Raw genomic sequence first — 20,819 nt, forward strand, 5'->3', positions numbered from 1 at the left:
AGAAAACTGAGCTATATATACATCACCCTCCACTAAACACAGGTGAACCGCATGTGGGCTACACCCTCAGCAAGAATAGCCAGGCTATGCGAGGGGACAAAGCAGGGAACTGAAACCCAAACTCTCTTCTTGTGGCAGAATTTTAAACATAATGCTTTTACATAGCAGCCATATGCCACTGTTTATAAGGAGAAGAGGGATCTCTTTAAAAGAAAATGTGTAAGGGTTTACATTCAGACAGGATTCAGGGTCAGATGATGTCTTCTGAAGTTCATGACATTCAGGGACAAGTTCAACTGACATTCAGGGACAAGAACCACAACAGACTTTATGAACAGAAAAACAAACTTAGCCTAGTACCAGCTCACCAAGAAGAAAAAGTACTCCAGAATCTATGACGCGAAACATCCAGAACCTGAATGAACTTAAAGAAAAGAAAACACTGGCTCCTGTGAGCTTACCGCATTGTCCCACCTGGGATTACTGAGTCTCGGTCACGGCCCAGTGGCTAGAGCAGGCCACTGTTTTGAATTATTAGGGCTGCTTGCAGCATAAACAGAATTTAAAGAATAACATCAGCCAGCAGAACAATGTACCTTGTGTTGTACAAGTTCCAACATGCAGATCGGGTTCGGTTGGGTAACGGCCTGTCCCTTGGTCTCTGTGACACCAGGCCCTCGGCCACCGGGGGGGCACTCGTTGCAGCCGCCACCCTTTGCTCACCCAAAGGATGGTAAAAACAGGGCAATCTGAGGCTACAAACAGTAGCCCAGTTCTCTATCTTAATGACCTTGGTGTTTTGTTGGGCGTTATTCCTCCCCCTCCATTTGGTTCCCCCCCAGATGTAACTCCCCTCAGCAGTAGGTGCTGCGTTTACACAGGCAAAAACGAGGATACCAGCACTTTGTCTGGCACCTGGAGCACTCCTTCCTCTGCTCGATGGGCAGCGTGGCTGCCTTGCCAGGGAACAGCCCTGCCGTGGGGGTTCCTCCCAGTTAGCCAGCAATGTTCCCCTCCCAGCCCCCTCTAGGTGCTCAGAGGAGACGCCCTGACTCCCCGTGCCCCCTTTCGCACACAGCACCACCTGGTTGCCCCTTGCTCTCTACTGCACGAAGCCCACCCTTCTGCCAGCACATGTTGGCTCCTGGGCCTCAGGTAAGGCAGCAGGGGGACAAACCTCTTTTCTCACCTTGCACCAAGGCTGTGCACCTCCAGAGCAACACGCAGCAGCTTCTGGCACAAAGGACGCAAGTTACGGCAATTTCTCCACAAAATGTACCTAGTTTTGTGAAAATGATATAACTTCCTCCTCTGCCTCACTATTTATAAGCAGTTCACACAGAAAAGACAAGAGGCAATGGGCACAAACTGAAATACAAGAAATTCTGTTTCAACAGGAGGAAAAAATACCTCATTTGCTGTGAGCCTGGTCAAACACCACACATACACTACATCATATGTCAGTTTGATGAGTTACTTTCTTTAGGCTATGCCTTTGTGACAAGACACATTTCACATCATTTAGAGTTAAAAATAAAACACTTTTAATCAAAACCATGATACTGCCTGGGATGAGGACAGGTTTTGTTTGTTTGTTTTTAAAAAGGAAACAAAGTCCTTTCAATTTTGTGAAGTTATTCACAGAAATACAGATGTACATGAGATATGGAGGCAGTAATGATAAGTCCTTCATTTGATGCAGCTGAAGTCAGTAACTGTGTTTTTCAGTGGTTTCAAAAAGCAGAGAAGAGCCTATATGAGAAGGACCTATATGCTGCACATACCCCATTATGTTAACCCTCTGGGCAGCTGCATCCACCTATTTCAAGCAGAATAGAGGGTGCCGAGGTGTCTATCGCGAAAGACAAGCAGCAATCCAATCCATAGCTCTTCAAGCACCTGGGCATCATCTCCCTAACTCCTGGAGGCACTGCTTTCCCAAAGTACCACAGAGCTTAGGTATCAGAGTGCCTTCTGACAGTCATAACCTTACAGTCCGGCACTGCTGAGCATCCGGAGCCTACCAAATGCTGGTGCATTATGTGCCAAACAGACGAACTAACCTGGAAAACAAAGGGGGTGTATGAAGGATTTTGCTACAGACTTGGCCCTGTGTGGAGCCAGGCATTGGACTTGCGGGTCCCTTCCAACTTGGGATATTCTGTGCTTCTATGATCCTACACAGGTAGGCTCCACCCCATAGGTTAGAGTTAGGCAACTGCCTTCATGGGATGAAGGGGCTTTGACCCCATCTTATTCCCTGGGATGACCTCCTGGCAAAACTAGGTAATCTGCCAGTTGGGCGGGTGCTTGTGGCTGCCTTCTTATGCCTCTGTTGTTTCCACTACATAGGTAGCTTCAGGGCCTAATGCTGGATCACATTAAGCAAAAGACACATCAAAATTAGGAATTACAGGCTTAGAATTGATATGAATACATCCTTTGACAGAACAAACTCTAGATTATTAAACTGAAAAAAGGACATTTTTTTATTAGTTTAGCTTTGTATTTTCTTGACAAATGAAAAGAGTTGGTATATTTTGTTTCAACCTCTTGACTCCACACACTGATATCGCAGTATGATATCTGTGTGACAGACATCTTATGTGAATCTTAATTAAAAATACAGTACTATCCCCTTAGATACTGTAAACCTCTCTTCTTTCCTCTCAGAACCCAAAATACATGATGGCAAATCTTTCAAGCTAAAGTACAGGTAGGCAGTTGATACTAGCAGTAACACTTCAGTGATGCTTTAGCAGTGTATCAAAGTGGTTAGGTTTCCCTTATTTACTGCAGAAGAAATACATTTATTTGAGTACGGTAGCAAAACAATTGCCACCATGTGGAAGAGAAAAAAATATAAAAGATAAAGTTTATAAGAGAAACAGAAGACTGCTTCTTTGACAACAGTTTACCTGGTAAATCAAAACCTTTGACACCAGTATGTATTACTGACTGTGGACAGGGAGTATGTCATAAAAACACCAATTCCTGAAAAAGCGTCTTTAACTGAAGGCACCAAACTTTACTTAGCTGTAGAAATGTATGTGGCCACCAGAAGGATAGAATAAAAAACACAAGCCATAATTTTTCCACTTTCCTCAGACTAGTAAGGTCACAGCTGGAGCTAATACATTGATTTGGGGGCACTCTACTGGGGCATGAAAGAAATGCAGACCATTCAGAAAGGGTCAAGAAGAGAGCAAAACCTTTGATCAGAGACATATAACACAATCTAGTGTTAGGATGAGCCATGATATGGTTGATAAAATCAAACACACTTGCAGGGCATGTGGGAGAATGGTCCTGCATGGTGTGGCCCCAGGGATGTGGCCAAGTCACCATCGTCTTGTGACCATCCAGAGAGCCCAGCCTGCGGCACGCACTAAGATAAAGAGCTGAAACACACCAGCAGCCTCACAGAGCAGCCACGCTACTGAGGAGATTAAGGAAGAGTGATGACATTGATAAGACTGAAAACATGCAATGCTACTGACCAGATTAAGAAAGAATGATGCTGTTGATAAAACTGAGAAAGTGATACTATTGATACAACTAAAAATGAGAAATGTCAAGTCAAAAGAAGGGGTAGGATGTAAATCTTCATAGACTACAGACCATCTGAAGGAAAAAGGGTTCTCCAGGGCATTTTCTGCAGAAATGCTGATTGAGTTCTCAATTGTGGGCAACAGAAATCAGCAAACCAATGAAATTACCAGGACGTATGAGTGACTAAGTGGATATTTGTGCTTGTAAGTAATTACAGCTAATAAGACCACAGATACTCTTCTCCCTCTAACAATCTCATTCATGTAAGATAAATATTAACATTAAGAACTACTGGCATCAGTTATTACAGGTAAAAATTAACTCTATCACTGCAAAGGGGTTTTATAATATTGTGGCTTTCTAAATTGAGAAAAGACTGAAGGGACACACGACAGTCTTTAGAGTACCTAAGAGGCCATTCTCTGTGTCTGAGGATAAGACCAAAATTAGGAAAGTCACTAAACTGCAGTAAGGCAGACATCAGGAAAAACTTTTTTTTCCAGTGAGGATGATAACACACTAGGCTGGATTCCTTGTGGAAGCTGTGGAATCTCCAGCATTGCAGGTTCAAAACATCAGCTTGGACAAATGTCTATCAGGAAAGTAACTGCACACAAGATACCTCCTCTAGGAACAGAGGTGGACCTAGTGAACTTTGGAGATCTGTTCCCAGCTCTGTTTCCTGTGATTTTATGGCAGTAGCAAAGGTTAGGATCAACACCATATTTTGATCATACAGGGAACACACCTGAATGGAGATGTTACGATCGCAAACAAACAGTATCAGTTCTCAGAAATGGTTTTATCAATGTTATGTTACTTTAAAGCACCAGTTCAGCAGAACATTTAAACAGACTTCTCCAGGTCTAAGGACACAAAACACCCAAACCTTAATGCCCTGAGGTAATGTAAAACCAGCCCAATGACACCTGTCATCACAAAATGAACTTAAGACCTAAGAAACTTGGTGCTGGGGAATCAGTAGAACTGCTGGGAAGCATCAGGTGTTCAACAAACTGACGGACAGCTCGCAGGTCCAACATAAAGCAAGACATCTCAAAGCCCGTGTTCAGGGAGCAAGTGTTAATGGTGATTTCTTGAAAAATTGCCCTTAGTAATTACATAATCATTCCTCAGTGTGTTTCCCATGTGGAGTGAAACTGATTTGAATTGGAAATCCCATTACTAAGACATAGTGACCCCATTTATCACAGTGGTAAATGCACAGAACATTGACTGTCTTTCACTACAGCAAGCTTCGTTTCTCCGGGGCTCTTGGCTGCCCACAGCAGCTAACGCAGCCTTTCTGATGACACCCACAGGCTCCCCGGGGCACTGATGTCAGTTCCCGGCTCTGTCCCTTTCCATCTTCATGTACTCTTCTCAGCCCCCCTGAATTTCTGTTCAGTATCACCTTCCCCTGCAGCTCCTTCAGCCCGGATAAACTCGGGTTTGTTCACCAAGAAGCAGGCAGTGCCCACCGACCTGTTGCCTCTGCCACGGAAAGCCAGCGCGACGGAGAGCTGGGTGCTTTGAAACCCAACCTTCCCAGCTCTACAGCTGCCAGCTGGGCACCGCAGGGCCGGTTTCAGGACTTTGGTTGTGTAAAAGATGAGCCCAGCAGCAAAGTCCCTTCAGAGCTCGCTGCCTACCGACCCTCCCCAGCTCCGGACCGCTGACTCGCTCCAGTAAGACGCTGCAACATTCGGGATGCCGTGGCGGCTCTTCAAAACCTTTCGGCTTCGGGTGTGAGCGGTGATCCCCGGAGTCTGTCCCTGTCCCCGCATCCCGAGGCTCCCCCGTCCCCCCGGGGAGGCGAGCACAGCCCGGGGGCTCCCCTCCACCGCGGGCACCGCCACGACGGCGGCACCCCCACCCCGGGACCCCGTCGAGTCCGGGCACTCACCGATGGTGGAAACGACGGTGCCCACGAAGTAGAAGGCGCCGGTGAAATCCCACCGGGGCCGGATGTCATCGACGCGGATGCCGGCCACGGTGGCCTCCTCGTACTCGCGGAGGAAGTGGCGGAGCTCGGCGCGGCTGAGGTTGTGGCGCTGGGTGAAGTTCTCCAGCCGCTCCTCCCAGCGCTCCTTGGCCTGCCGCTCGGTGGGCAGCTCGATGGCCGAGAAGACGGCGGCGCCGCACAGCATGTACAGCACGATCAGCACCGCCAGCAGGAGGAACCGCGCGTTGTCCGCGTTCAGGCGGCCCGCGCTGGAGCAGCAGCCGCCGCCGCCGCCGCACGCCATCCTCCGCCGGGCGCCACCGGCCCTACCTCGGGGCCCTCCCGCGGCCGCCGCCCGGCATCACGGCGGCGCCGCCCGCCACGCCTGAGCGGGGACGAGGGCTCGGGGCGTCCCGGCAGTGGCCACCGGCCGCCCCGTCCCGTCCCGTCCCGTCCCGTCCCCTCCTCCCCGCCCCGTCCCGTCCCGTCCCGTCCCGTGCCGTGCCGTCCCGCGGAGCCCCTCAGCCCCCTCGGGCCGCCCCCGCGGCCGCCGTCTGGGCGAGTTTCATATCCCCTTCCTTCCCCCGCCCCGAGCACGTCGGAGAGGGGCGCAGGGACAGGCACCGCCAAGCGCCTCCTGCCCGCCCGCCCGCCGCCGGGGGGGTTGAGGCGGGCCCGGCGGGGGCAGCGGCAGCTCGGCTCGCCCCGCCGCCCCGGGGCGCTGCCATGTGAGGAGCCGGCGCCCCGAGGGCAGCTGCCCTCAGCCGAGGCGGCACCGAGGGCTCCTCGCCCTCCCTCAGAGCGCCGTGGCAGAGCCGGGCGGCTCGGCGGCTGGGCGCCGTCAGGTGCGAGGGCTCCGGCGCGGTTGTGGCACAGCGCAGGAGGAGTTCCTGCTCGTTGCCAAGAGAGGGCACCGCTTTCTTTGCGGGTCTGGCGCTCTCTCCCCTCCGCCCGGCGTTATCGGCTCCGCTCCCGGCGCTGGGCGTGAGGCAGGTGCCGCGGCCGGGCTGCGTGCGGCCACGAGGCGCCCTCGGTGGAAACTTTCTGGCAAGATAAGTTACTGTGAAAAGAAAAAGCTGAAGTCAGCGATATCCGGCAATTAACACAGTGCTGAGTTCTACTTGAAAAGATCGGGGGTTAGAATTCAGCTCCGTACAACAGATTCATACATAAACGCTTTTCCCTTCCGGTGAAAGACACGTTACACACATTTTATTTTAGAAAGTAGGTTATAGAGGTACTACTGCAACATTCCCCACTCCCTTCTATTAATTATGTTGCGGCAAAAATGCAACGGGAACGAAGATATTCTTAATAATTATCCCCTTAATGTCAATCCCCCTGAATGTCAAATAAAGAACACTTAGTGTGAGAGCCACCGGCCATCTCGTAGCCTGACATGTGCTTGCATCTCAGGCACGGGGCTGAGTCCTGCAGGCTGAGTGTGTGCAACTCCTCGCTGGTTTTCAAGAGAGGATCACCAAGGATGGCATGGCAGGGGATCTGCTTGGCCAGCACGGCAGGGAGGGGAGCCAAGTCAATTCCCACACCACATAGCAAACCAGCAGATGAGGATGAATGAGACTCATGCTTCCTCTTTGTTTTTCCTGTTTATTGTTATTCGTAGGTGAAACGTAACACATTATGTTGTGGTTTTGTTCCCTCTTCGTTCCTCTTCAACATACACTGGCATATGGCAATTAAAATTAGCAGCAAAGCTGGAAGATATTGAACAGCCAAAAAAGACGACTTAGATGCCAGTCAGACTAACCAGACTGTGTGCCATGTGCAAAGGTAACCACATACTTCCATTAAAAAGGCTGCTCTATCTTTAAAATTATTGACAGCTTCTATTAGAAGAAAAACAAAACAAAACAAAACCTTTATCCCCTGCTTTAACAGTGAGAAAGAAGATGGATCTACACCAGTTCTCTTGCAGAGAGCGCCCTCAACCTGCTCTGAAGCTTCTTTCCATCAAAGCTGTTCTTTGGTGGCTTGGATTAGCACAATGGGCACACAAGCCTTCACCTGTTGTAACCATGATGTCACTGTGATTGCTACAGGAATGTGAAAAACAATCACGTTACCCAAGGAAAAATATCCAGGGTTTTAGAGTTCTTACTGTTACTTTTTTTTTTTTTTTTTTTTTTTTTTTTTTTTTTAGTGTGAAATAGTTTTTGTGTTGGTTTTATGTGTGGCACGAGTGTGACTGTTAATACAGGTACAGAACATCTGGCATGTTCCTGAGAAACAATGAAGCATACAACTGTCACGGGGCATCAAAAATTGCAAGTGATCCTAATTTGTCAAATCTGATCTTCACCAAGCTAAAGCATTACAAAGGATGTGCAGTGATTTAATCTCTTGAGAAATCATCTTATTAATGCTTCCTATTCAGGGATAGAACAAATTTGAGATTATATTGACTGGAATCCTGAAGTGGAAAATGAAAAACTGGCTGGCAAATACCACAGGTATGGTACCTTTTATTGTTTTAAGCTCCCTTTTCTTCCTTTACTTCCCCTGTTTCTAATTAAGGTACTTACTCTAAATAATACTTTCTTGTATAAAGGTCACTAATCCCATCGCTGTTGTGTAGACAGCTAGAAAAATCTGAGCATAAGAGCATGCACAGTGTAGACGTAGTTGCTCATCCAGAGCATTTAAGCATGGTTGAATAAAGAAATGAAGTGTGTTCACTGGCATAAGGTATTTTTTAGTTTCAGGTGAAGAAAAATGTTTAAACATATTGGTGATATTTAAATGAACCCTAAACCCAAATTAACACCTTTTGAGCCTGAACACTGAATGCATTGCCATTAACCTCAGCATGTTTCACTTGTGGTATTGTCATCAGGAAATTTTCTATGTTTGCCTTACACGTCAGAACCACAAGAACACAGTTCCATTGTTTGTTTGTTTGTTTGTTTTCCTGTGCATGTTTTTAGGGACAAAGGGATTGGTGGTAGTGAGGTTGAGCACAATTGCAAATAGTAGAAAAAAATCAATGTATTTTCTGTTTCTATTGATATTGTTAAATGATAACCCAGTAAATAAGAAAGATGCAGTCACTGAGTACCCTAATAATCACAGAATGACAGAATTGTAGGGGTTGGAAGGGACCTGCAGAGACCATCGGGTCCAACCCCCCTGCCAAAGCAGGTTTCCTACAGCAGGTTGGCCAGGTAGGCATCCAGATGGGTCTTGAGTATCTCCAGAGAAGGGGACTCCACAACCTCAGTTGCTCAGTCCCAGTGCTCTGTCACCCTCACCCTGAAGAATTTTTTTCGCACGTTGGTGCAGAATGTCCTATGCTCTATCTTGTGGCCATTACTCCTTGTCTGTCCCCACAAACCCCTGAAAAGAGGTTGGCCATATCCCTTTATCTCCCACACTTCAGGTATTTATAGACATCGATAAGATCTCCTCTCCGTCTTCTGTTCTCAAGGCTGAACAGACCCAGGTCTCTCAGCCCTCCCTAATAATGATTACTAATAAACGTCTGATCAGAACAGAGCTATTATTAACGTGTCAACAAATAACTTGGAAGACTCACAAAGAGATTTGGTTTCTCTATCTCGCTGATGGTATATTTTTAATTAAGCATTTATCACATTTGGAAGTCATAAACTGGTATGCTTAACTGAAATGCACTGCTTGTCTTTGGAGAAGCCTTTGAGAAAGCAATTTACTTCCAAGCAAGTTTTATACACAATGAAGTTTCTTCCAAAACTTAATAATCTTGAAATTAACAAAGCAATCTGGGAAAAAAAAAAATCAATCAGACAAAAACAACAACAAAACAAAAACAAACATAGAAACCCTTCATAAATGTGCAACGTTTTGGGCATTTAGAATAGGCTAAACTTTTCAACGTGCCTGTTCCACTGTTAAGATTTCCAAAGAGATTACATCTGTGGTAGAGTTCTACTGAACTCAAAGTAAGGAATGTCACGTCTTGCCTTTACCCGTCTATTTGCTTATCTCACAATGCAGAAAGACCACTGAATCTGCTTCTATGCTAGTTATTAAAATCATATTCTAGACTTCTTAGAGATGACTATTTCATTTATACTTTGAGCATACCCTAGAGAGGATATTTTTATTTGAAGATTAAATTTTGCTATTGTGAGTGAAAGAGAGATTCAGGACTTCATGGTCCCTACAAGGGACTCCTCAAGAGATCTCAAAAACTACTACCACTTCTGGAAACCAATTTACAGTTGCATGCTGCTTAACTTCTCTCAGCTCAACAGGTAAAAAAAAAAAAAAAAAGTTGATAGCTTGGTTTTCTAAACCACATAACAAACCAACACCATTCAGAGCAGGTTTTTCTTTGTTTATGCCTTTTTCTTTTTTTTTTTTTGTTTCCACATCTATAGGCACATAATTGGAAAAGTCATTTCACAGTTTTCTGTGCCTGCAGTACATCTGCTGTGTAATATATTTTGTCTCTCATTTCTGTGTAACAAGACCAGTGGTTATGCTTTTTTTTTTTTCCCCTTCTACTTTTATTATCTGCAGTGAAGTAGCTTTTCCCAAGCTACTCATGCATAAGCATGCCACTCATCTTCCTCTGGGGCTTTCAAAGCACCAGGCTGTCTCTTACAGGACTTCAGCAGCCTTCCTTCAAGTTCCTCCTACTGCTTTTCCTTCTACATCTTGTGAAGCTGTAACCCACATCTAACGTTTGCACGACATGGGAGCAAACTTTAGTCAACATAAGGAAACGCCTAGGCTGTAACTGTACACGGAGATGAGCTTTATCCAGATGGAATGCACTTTGTAAAAGCAAGGTCTGGAGATCGGGTAATATTCGTATCTTCCTCGACCTATGCCTGCATGCCTGGGAGCTGCCTCCTCTGATCTCAGTTGACTAGAAGAAGCTGCCTTCATCTTACTTTAAGACAATATTTGTAAGAAAAACCAATGTTTGGTGAGAACAAAAGAAGTTGACTCTACCGTGGGCAGAGCAATGGACAACCCTACAGGTTTGCATTCCTTTTACTAGTATATGATGGCTTCCTTCCCTTGCAGAGATAAAAGCATCAAAAAAGAAGAAAACAACAAAAAGGTGTGTTGTGTGTGTTGTTTTTTTTGTTTGTTTTGTTTTTTGAAATCGATGACTTAAAGTTCTTCCTTTACCCACATATATACCATTGCAATGAAACTATAGAACAAGGAAGTGTCTAGATGTTTAGCTTACTGTGAACAAAAGGCATGAGAATGGTGTTAGAAAGCTGTATTGGAATATTGTGTCCTAGATTAAGATTTTCACTGGTGATATCTCCAGAGAAATATGACTCTTTTTCATGGTATACATAAGAAAAAGCAGTACCTTTTTTTAATCTGCATAACAGAACCAATCAAGAAAGTGTTTGTTTGCTTACCCATTTTCCACCCATAGCCTAGCAATAAAGGAAGAAAGTAGGACTCAGAGGAATTCAAGACACTCAAAATACAATATATTTCCTCAAAAAGAGCAAAATGGGGTCACACGTGTCATGAGAAGGATGCATCTCTACAGCCATTTCCATGGAGGATTTTTCAGGAAGTGTGGACTATAATGTTATTTGTAGCATTGTAACAGTTTGCATATTCTCATTAAATAGATTTTTAAAAAGCACCAAAACAATCACTTCAGCTTTACACTTTCCACTTCCAAAAGAACAGAAGAGAAGTCACAAGTGCAGAGATGATGAATGAAGATGATCAATGCCATAACTTATTTGTTTCAGTATAGTCAAGACTTCCACAAAGCAGGATGCTGTTTTAATGACTTACTTTAAAATACAGACAGTTAGAAATCAAATGCAAATAAAGGATCTGGAGCTGTTACAGTAGTAGTTGAAAAAACAGGCAATTTAGAAGAAATTAAAGAGAACTGGTCAACACACAATTCCCAGAGACCATGTAAACTAAACCAAAACATTAAATTCCCAAATTAGCACTGGAACTATGCATGGTAGTGAATTACATGTTAAGGGAGAAACCTAGACACATGAATCAACATGTATATAGTCAGAATGGAATTAGAAAAAGAGTAAGTAGAATCTATTTTGATGAATGAAGCTGAAAAGGCAATATATTAAAAAAAAAAAAAAAGGAGAAAGGAAAAAAGAAAAAAGCCAAGGTATAAAGACTAAATTAAAATAGGAAATTATTTCTCTGATCTTACTGAGCTCATTTTGGCATATTTAGCATCTTCAATACTTCTCACCGTGTTTCTTGCTTTTGTCCTTCAGGATGCCAGTTATAGTTGGCAGATTAAAGGAAATTCAGAGGTAAGAAAGGAAATGGTAGGGCTGATGTCAGTGTGTGGATGAAATTCTGACAACCTTGGTCATAGTGATTTATTCTAGAGCTGTGAAATCTCATCAGCTTCACCAATATGAATAGAAATATCTGTGGAATTAGGTGGTATCTAGCATTGTAAAGAACATGAAAATCCATTTGAGTTTTTTCAAACGCGCATTGGGTAGGTAAGATATATGAAAGTATCTGCACACTACATGAGTTTACTGGTCTCAGTATTCAGTTCTTGGCATTACATCTGTATTTGCTTATTTACTTGGGATGTTATGTGCAGTTATTTGTTACTTTCTTCACATTTGTTTGTATTTACATTACTCAAAGGCTGAAACACTGAAATCATAGGAAGTCTTAACAGCAGAAAGTACAAGAAATTAACATATTACTCATTACTGAAAAAGCACATTGACACATCTAAAAAATCCACTAAAGGAGCTATAATATCATTGCACATTTGCACACCTAACATGGAACAAACCACATGGAACCTTTCATGCCTTTTTATATTTATAGTACTGGATTTAACCTCAGCAGCAGTGAAAAAGATAGCTAGATCACTGTATCATTGTTTTAGGCCAAAATTAGGCCATCAATTTACTACGCAACTCCAGTAAGAATCTAGTCTTATGTTGCTCCAGACAGATTAAATCTTTTCTAAAACCACAAGCAACCAAGTTTCTTGTTTTGTCCCTGAAGGGAGTAAACTGGGACTATCATGTTACATTAGAGGATACAGCGATACAGGCCAATAGTGATGCACAACTATGAAACCAGATTTTCAGTTGTTCACCTTCATCCCTCCTTGGATGTTTGGCAGCTCTGCAGTTTGCTTCCCTTCCACACCATGACCTCAGTGATGGATGGTTTATAAAATCAGTACAGAACCTTGTATGGCTGGGGGTTCAGTCAGTTGAGCTTTTAGAAAACAACCTATTGTATTAGCCATTAAAACCGTTTGATCAGACCCTAACCAACTTTATCCACTTAGTTACAGGGGAAAATTAAAAGCATTACCTTCTCCTTTACAGCCTTATTAGCAACACTGCAAAAACGTATGCACGTTATTTACACCAGTATGTAATGATACGGATTAACAATGAATTCTTGCATTGTTGTAAGGAAAAACACTTCATTTTGAAAGGGCACCAGAACAGATCCATTCTCAGCAGGAGCTGACTATAGTCTAACGTGCTCAGGCAAATCTAGTTACATACATCAGTCTGTTGTATGTCTTCAGAATGAAAACAGCGTCTGAAAATAGACATTTCATTTGTCTGTTTTCTCCTTTGCTTTCACTTTCTGAATATTAGGGCTCCTATTTTCTAAAGACAATTCTGAAATCCAGAAGTTTTCTAGATAATTCCTAGAAAAATAGTATTATATATGATTCAACTACTTACCAGAATTAAGTGAGATAGGAATGAAAACAGGAAAATTGTAAGAGACATGAAACAAACAATTAGGACGGTATAAAAATAGAATTTTAAAGGATTCTGCCTAAAAGAAATTTTAAGAGCAATTAAGAAGCATTCAAATCTGTCCTGGCTCCTGAGAGCTTGTAAACAGTCTACAAAATAGCGATTAAACAGCATTTTCTGGCCAAATGTGTTGTGTTTTCAGGAGCTTTCTGGACAGCTCTAATACGTCATCAAGCCCAGCTAGCTGCAGAAGCGTGTTACCATGCTGGAGCTTTGGTCATCTTTGGACAGTTTCTTCAAAACAGGTTTTCCTTACTCTTACAGGATAGTGGAAGCTAAAAAAGAACTATGTACATATCTGTGTCTACCAAGCTCCAACTTTTACTTGAAATGTTAGCCTTAAACCACATACTGTTAAGCAAGCCAAGCCAAAAGCCTTTTCTTTTCTTTCACCTCCACCATTCATCAGTGCCTTAGTTCACACATTATGTCACAAAATTGCTTTGGGCCACAGTCATATTGTGGAAAGATTTCATGTGTTTTCTAGCAGAACTGATCACTTGGTTTATTTGTTCACACTGATGAACTTTGGAATGATCTTCTGACAGTGGATTAACGTGAGCCCTGGAGAGCTGAAGTTAAACCATGTCAAGTTACTAGAGACCAAAATATTCCAGCTAGAATCTATCCAGGAATGCCTCAGCCTGTCAAACCACTCTATGCCAAAAACAGAAATAGACATAGATGTAGCAGCATTAGTAAATTGCAATGGTTATCTATTGTGAATGAATAACATGTATTAATTTTCATCCTACCTTCCAGAAGTCTTCATATAGGACTTTTCCACTTAAGAGCTTCCTGAATTCTCACAGAATGGAAATAATTAAAATGTAATCATACTCTTAAAAATTAATAGAAAGACTAGGAAGTTCTCAGATTTCAGAACATATTGCTCCATTTACAAGTTACTTTCCCTGATCCACATATTTTCAAGCACATCAAGGATAAAAATCAAACTTACTGCAAGTAGTATAAATAGTAAAGATTCTGCACATAGAATCAAGGAAAGATGGAAATCAGGAAGCCCAGACGGCCATCTTCTAATCTCTTCCACAGACATCCCTGTAGCACTGATGCATATGCAGTGTACATTATGCGCAAAGTTCTCAGAACTGGAAAAAACAATGGTCAACGGGCCTGTAAATTGCCAACACCATAAAAGAAACAAGCAGCCTGAATACTTAAGTTCATGGTATATGCTGTGTAAAGTTAGTGTAAAATTCCTCTGTGCCATAGCCAAGGTTATCTATTTGCCTTTTGCATAAGAGACTGTACAATGGTTTCCTGAACAAAAACTTCAAAATAACCTTTTTGATTTGTAAACTGTAACTGCAGGCAAGAAACTGAAGTTAACTAGAGAGGGTACACCAACAGTGAAAGGCTAAGACAGATGGCAAAGAAGCAGTGCTTTAGAGTGTTTCTTTATGGATTGGTAGGAAGGACACCATAGGAAGGAAGACTTCTCCTTGCTAGTCAGATGCCTTGATAACCTAAAGACACCCTTTTCATGGCAACTTCTGAAAGAAACAAGGATATACACTAGAAGCATGGGAAAGTCATGCTTCCCAGTGTAGTAGTCCCAGCCATCATGGGGAATGACACTTCAAAAATGAAAGCAGCAGTACTAGAACTGCTACCCAGTCAGATCTGGGATCCAGAAGGAATTGTGAGTGGAATACTGCACTATACAACAAGATTTTTGGATTACAAGAGTTATTGTTTATACAACCTATAGTATATTTAGGACTACTTTTCAGCACCCCCACCTACCTAATTTAGTGTTGTTGGCAGTACTTGAGTGCCTGCAAGTAGAGGTAAAAAAGGGGGCTTAGGAAATAACTGATGTGATGTACTGCCAGAAGCCAAAAACAGCAAATAAAGCTTGCATTAGAAGCAAGTTACCAAAGGAAACGTTCAATCCAATTTGCAATGTACACACTTAGAAGATGGAACCAAAGATATATAAACAATATTAACTTTATTTTCATTTAAGTTTTACATACAATAGCTTTTATTAGAGCTACCGGGACCAACTGACAGTCTCCCAAAACAATACAATTCAAATCCATTACAGCTAAAAACTGCAGAGAAGATCTGAGACCAGTCTTACACTTGTTTTAAATCTTGAAAAACGTACTGGAAACAGCAGTAATGAAAAAACATATAAAAAGGTATTTAAAAAAATGCAATGTTACGAGTTCATTTGTAGTATTATAGTTACAGATTCTCTAAGACTCTCCCCAGTATCAACAATTACCTTTCAACTAGAACTTAGCCATTACAGCAGACATCATAGCTTAAAAACACACATAAGCAGTCTTGCATCTAGCGTAGCAGGCTCAGTGTCAGTAAGTGAAACATCACATAACACCGGTAATGTTCACGATGGAACCCACATGTTTCCATGCGTATCAGGGGCATCAGTGTAAGGAATATTCCAAATCCATGGTTGATCTGTAAACCAAAACAAAAAAAAGCTCAGGAAAGCTCAGTTATTAAACGTAGAAGTCTGATCTTCCTCTTCCCTTGCCTTTGGAGGAAGAAGAAAGGTCAAAGCTTCCACTGGTTATCACACGATCGATCCCATGTATAATGAATGTTAGTACAAATCCTGATAAACAAAACAGATGCCATGGTCAGCCATGAATCAGAGAAGATGGTAGTATAGTTGTCAGACTGACCTATGTAAACTGCAGTTTAAAATATCCTTCCCTTCAATATCAGTAATATTTCCTCACAGCCACTATGAATTTGTACCTGCTGACTTTACCTGGTACACACCAAATTGAGCTACATTGCCTCCTACTTGGGCACAACGAAGTGGCTATTTTGATTAGTGTCCCAGTGCTGTATTGCTGCTCTTACAAACCTTTGGCACCAGCTTCCTAACACTAGGACTTTACAAGAAAATTTCCTGAAAAAGGAGGGGAGATAAACTGAACACAGCTGGCAGTCAAGTTGTATCAAGACACCCACAAGCATGATCCAAGGCTTCTGCCTTTGCCCATGCTAAAAACTAGAGCTGTATCCCTTTGTGCAACATGAGTTGGGTGCAAGGAATTTCTCTATGCAGCGAAATAGAGGTGATGTGAGAATCAATCCCCAAGCACTCTAAATCAAGAGCATCCTTTTCTCCAGACTAAATAACCCCAGTTCCTTCAACCATTCAGAAGACTTGCTCTCTAGACCCTTCACCAGCTTCATTGCCCTTCCTTGGGCACACTCCAACACCTCAATGTCCTTTCTGCAGTGAAGGGCCCAGAACTGAACCCAGTACTCGAGGTGTGGCATCACCAAAGCTGAGTACAGGGGGACAATCACCTCCCCGCGCCTGCTGGCTACGCTATTCCTGATGCAACCAGGATGCCATCGGTCTTCTCATCCACCTGAGCACACTGCTGGCTCATATGCAGATGGCTACTGACCAACATACCCAGGCTTTTTTTGACAGGCAACTTTCCAGCCACTCTTCCCCCAGCCTGTAGCATTGCATGAAGTTCTTGTGCCCCAAGCACAGGACCTTGGCCTGCAGAACCTCATGCAGTGTGTCTCAGCCCATCAGTCCAGTCTATCCAGATCCCCCTGTAGAGCTCTCCTAACCTCAAGCAGACCAACACAACTTGATGTCATCTGCAAACTTATTGAGGGTGCACTTGACCCCTTGTCCTTATCACTGATAAAGATATTGAAGAGGACTGGGCCCAGTACTGAGCCCTGGGGGACTCCATTTGTGACCAGCATCCAACTGAACTCTCCACAACTCTTTGGGTCCAGCCACAAATAGAAATAATAGAAATATTTCAAGTCAGATGAGACAAAGGAGCTTGATGAGAAGAAAATTTTATCCAGCAAAATAGCAGTACTCATCAAAAAGATTCAAGAGGGGAAAAAAAGTCTGAATGTTATCAGCAAAGCAGAAAGAAATTTAATCTATAAATATGACTAGCTGAGATTAGCTGTTGTTGGCTCATTTCCCAAATATAAGACTGAATCATTATCTGTTTTACTTCCAAGGAACTATTAAATTATATACCTTGCCTATATATTTAAAAATAAAATCCTAGTATCATCAACATATCCAGCTTTATCGTAGCCTTTTCTGCTGTGACAGCCTGAAAAAGCCCAATGTGAACTCCTGTCACTGACTAACAGTTTATAAACTATATAGTTTTATCTTTAAAGATATGAAGTAGTTCTATCATCTATCAGATGATTATTTTTCTTCTTAATTCTGTTTTGCCCTGAAGATACATCTGCTGCCCATAAATAGGCTTCTGCTGTTCAGCTGACAACTGGAGGTGAACAGCTGCTATTGTTCAAAACAGCAATTTGCTAAGAGTTAATAATGTGCAAGTTACATGTAACAAATGTTATCTGCTCAAAATTAATAAGGTCCTTCATCACTTCAAAGGGTAAGATTATTCCTACTCTATTTTCAAACTGCCAGATGTTAAACATGCATGTTATTCTCTGCAGCAACAGAAAAGATGCAAGCTACGTATATCATACATGGCAAAACTGATAGCTTTTCCCTGAAACTCCATTTCTTCTGGTTTGTGCTGGCAATTTAAAGCAGCTGGGGAGAAATAGTCTAAAGGAAAGATGCCCAAGTAAAGGCTCTATGTGCAGCTAACTCTGATTTGTTAGGATGACATATTGTTAAATTTCTTCAGACTTCAGCTACAAACCTTGCTGTCTGCACAAGATGGATAAATCCCATACAAGTGCAACAACTAGACTGGGAATCACACATCTACTCTGAAAAAGAATAAAACTGAAGTGCTTATTTTAGACTCTTGGGTTGATCAACTACTGAAGCAAAATATGAACCATGATGAATATGCCATCTCATGATGCTCTCAATTAAAGACCTGAGGCATATTCTGGAAAATCTCTCTCAGCCAAACACAAGCTTTGAGCTCAAATATATTGGCCAGCAACACAAGATAAATCAGACCAGAGAATGTAGCGGCCCATTCTGGTCTTCAGGACTCTAACCCTATTACTACAATACACTGAAGTGGTAAATCTAAATACCGGCTAACTCAAATTCCTCTCATACAAAGTGTTCATTTCTTCATTACCATTAAGAAGGGCTTGACAAAAAAAAAAACAAAACAGGCTTTGCCATGTTACCAAGTGACATATGTGGACTCTGAAAGGCCATCTGAGTAAATGGCCTGTCTGAAGAAAGCTGCAAGCACATATGGGATGTTCACCAACCAATAATGCTTTTGGTTACACCCAGGGAAGAAATGGATGACAACACTGCCTGAGATGAGTTCCAACTTCTCCCAAGAAGACTACCCTGATATACAAACTACAATGATTATGTGTACTCACTACTTCACAAACTGAAAAATTAAACTTCTAGACATACTCAGATTTGTATTTACCACTGCTGCTAGAGTTTAATCTAGTAAGTGAAACACTGTCTATTGAATCTATTAACAACACTAGAAACAGGACTAGCTTCTAGTTGTCATCTCCTCAGAAGGAGCATTGTACAATATTAAGCATGCTGAGAGGACTTGAAGTTCTCTAAAAAAATTGAAAGGATGCTCCATGTCAAGTTCTTGCAAACTCTAGAAAGTACACAGGTCCCATGTAGGTATGCAGTATTAATATGAAAAATGGAGGTTACTGAAGAATAGGAATGACTTCCCCACAAGTCTTCTTTCTTAATTTCCTTCCCAGATATTTTAATTACTTAGTAGAGAAAACAGAATTCTAAGAATGAAACAAAAGTTGGGAGAACAGAATCTAAATAAAGTGACATTCTCCCAGGACATCTGCATTTCTAATGATACAGCAGGTCCTTGTAGAGGAGCTCAGAGTAATAATTACTTTAAGCTTACCTAGACAAGACACTGATCTCCTCTTTTAGGCACTGTCACTAGACAGGATAAGTTAAAGTTGGCCCTACTCTTTAAATATTTTTTTTTTCTAGTCATAAATAACGAAAAGCACCAGACTGCAGGCTGCATGCATGCTGTGAAATTTATTTTTACTCAACACTGAACAACTTGTGTGAAACAAAAAAAGATGGTGTTACTCATTTCTTGAAATCATTACAAATATCCACTAAATGTAATTCCACCATACTCCTAATTCCCACTTATTTAAAGTTGGGCAGAGTAACACACACTGTCTACCTGGAATTACAAGGAAAAGGACAATTTCTTCTTCCACAGCACGGCAATGGAAAAAAAAATCAAGAAGTGAAAAGGGCCTGCCACAAAGGAGAAACCTGTTCATGCGAGATATGACATGCATTTTTGTGCATTCTTAATAAAATGAAATCACAACTGTAAGGTTGCAAACTTTAGCTAGGGGAACTAATGAATGGTTAAGTAGACTGTTCATTTTTCCACAACACTTTAACTTGCACTAAATCCAATTTCGATCTCATTTGCCTACCATTCTTCCACCTTCTCAGAGTACAGATTTGACACCTTTAGCCCACAGTTAACAAGGATAAATTTGATTTCTTCTGGAAAAAATGAACTACATCAATACATTTTCAGAAATTATTAGAATCAGAAGACCTCAACAAAAAAAGCAAAATAACCAAAAGAAATGTAATACTGGAACCCATCTTCTTGTATACGTACAATTTTCTGTGTACTGTTTGTCAGCTGAACGGCTAGTATGTTTCCTTAATTTAAATACACTGAAAAGAAAACTCAATGGGAAAACTTCTTTATCAGAAACTTCCCTATTTTGTAGTGTCCCCCTCCCCCCCCAGAGGGTTTGAACAGTTAAAACACTAAATTCCTGTCTTGTAACCCAGTCACAACTTAATTCTCACACTGGAAGCCAAATCCCATCTGAAACCCCAATTAATACGACCAAGCTACTATGACAGAATGACAAAGAAGAATCTTTGCAAATAGATTTCCACAGACTAAGGAATTGCTTTTCTTTCACTATTATATAATGTAATTCTGTAACATGATTCATGTCTGATCAAAGATTGGAATTTGTATGAGCACAAGAAAAGTGTATTTTGGTATACATATCTTCTACTTTGAGCTTTAGATTGCATGTATAGCCCTGCTCCTGACCATCTGTTCACTAGTCTACTTGCTTCTCTTCCTTCCTGCTGCTAATACAAGTTTTCTGATTATATGAAAGTGATCTATAATTTGCTTTCCCATGTTCAGAGAATCTGAGTTCATGGAAAAACCCCTGGAGCCTTTTCTCCTTCAATTATAGGGATCAGTCAAAACAGTTTCTTTAAAGGAATGATAATTACTTGCATTTCTGCTTCTCAAGACTTCATTAAAATAAATTTATACTACTGTCTAGAGACCCTGAGAGTTGATAACTGTGTTGTTACAGAGAGATTATTTTACAAGTCCATCCCATAACACGGATGTTCTTTAAATATCTGTTTCAATTCTTCTGCCTCTTGGTGGAAAATGTTCAGGGAAAAGATGTGAGAAGGCATGGGCAGCTGACTGGATCTACTGCCAAAGCCTATAGAACTTAAGTTCTGACATGTATTCATTTCACAGAAGACGGCTGAG

The 20,819-nt window shown here is 42.1% G+C and overlaps 2 protein-coding genes across 6 annotated transcripts in view; both read right to left on the reverse strand.

Moving 5' to 3' along the window:
- The window catches only part of KCNK13 (potassium two pore domain channel subfamily K member 13), a 65,238-nt gene extending 58,869 nt beyond the window's left edge, over positions 1-6,369 (reverse strand). Inside the window, exon 1 of the mRNA XM_027458087.3 lies at positions 5,459-6,369. Coding sequence (XP_027313888.3) covers positions 5,459-5,801 — 343 coding nt within the window. The 5' untranslated portion in view covers positions 5,802-6,369. The remainder of the gene's footprint in view (positions 1-5,458) is intronic.
- An 8,879-nt stretch (positions 6,370-15,248) lies between these two features.
- TDP1 (tyrosyl-DNA phosphodiesterase 1) overlaps positions 15,249-20,819 on the reverse strand; it is a 42,890-nt gene continuing 37,319 nt past the window's right edge. For all 5 annotated transcript variants that reach the window (XM_027458088.3, XM_072038369.1, XM_027458090.3 and 2 more), the window contains exon 16: positions 15,249-15,741. In XM_027458088.3, the coding sequence (XP_027313889.3) occupies positions 15,668-15,741 (74 nt within the window). In that variant the 3' untranslated portion in view covers positions 15,249-15,667. The remainder of the gene's footprint in view (positions 15,742-20,819) is intronic.

Source organism: Anas platyrhynchos, chromosome 5 (genome assembly GCF_047663525.1).
Source record: "Anas platyrhynchos isolate ZD024472 breed Pekin duck chromosome 5, IASCAAS_PekinDuck_T2T, whole genome shotgun sequence".
NCBI classification, from domain to species: Eukaryota; Metazoa; Chordata; class Aves; order Anseriformes; family Anatidae; genus Anas; species Anas platyrhynchos.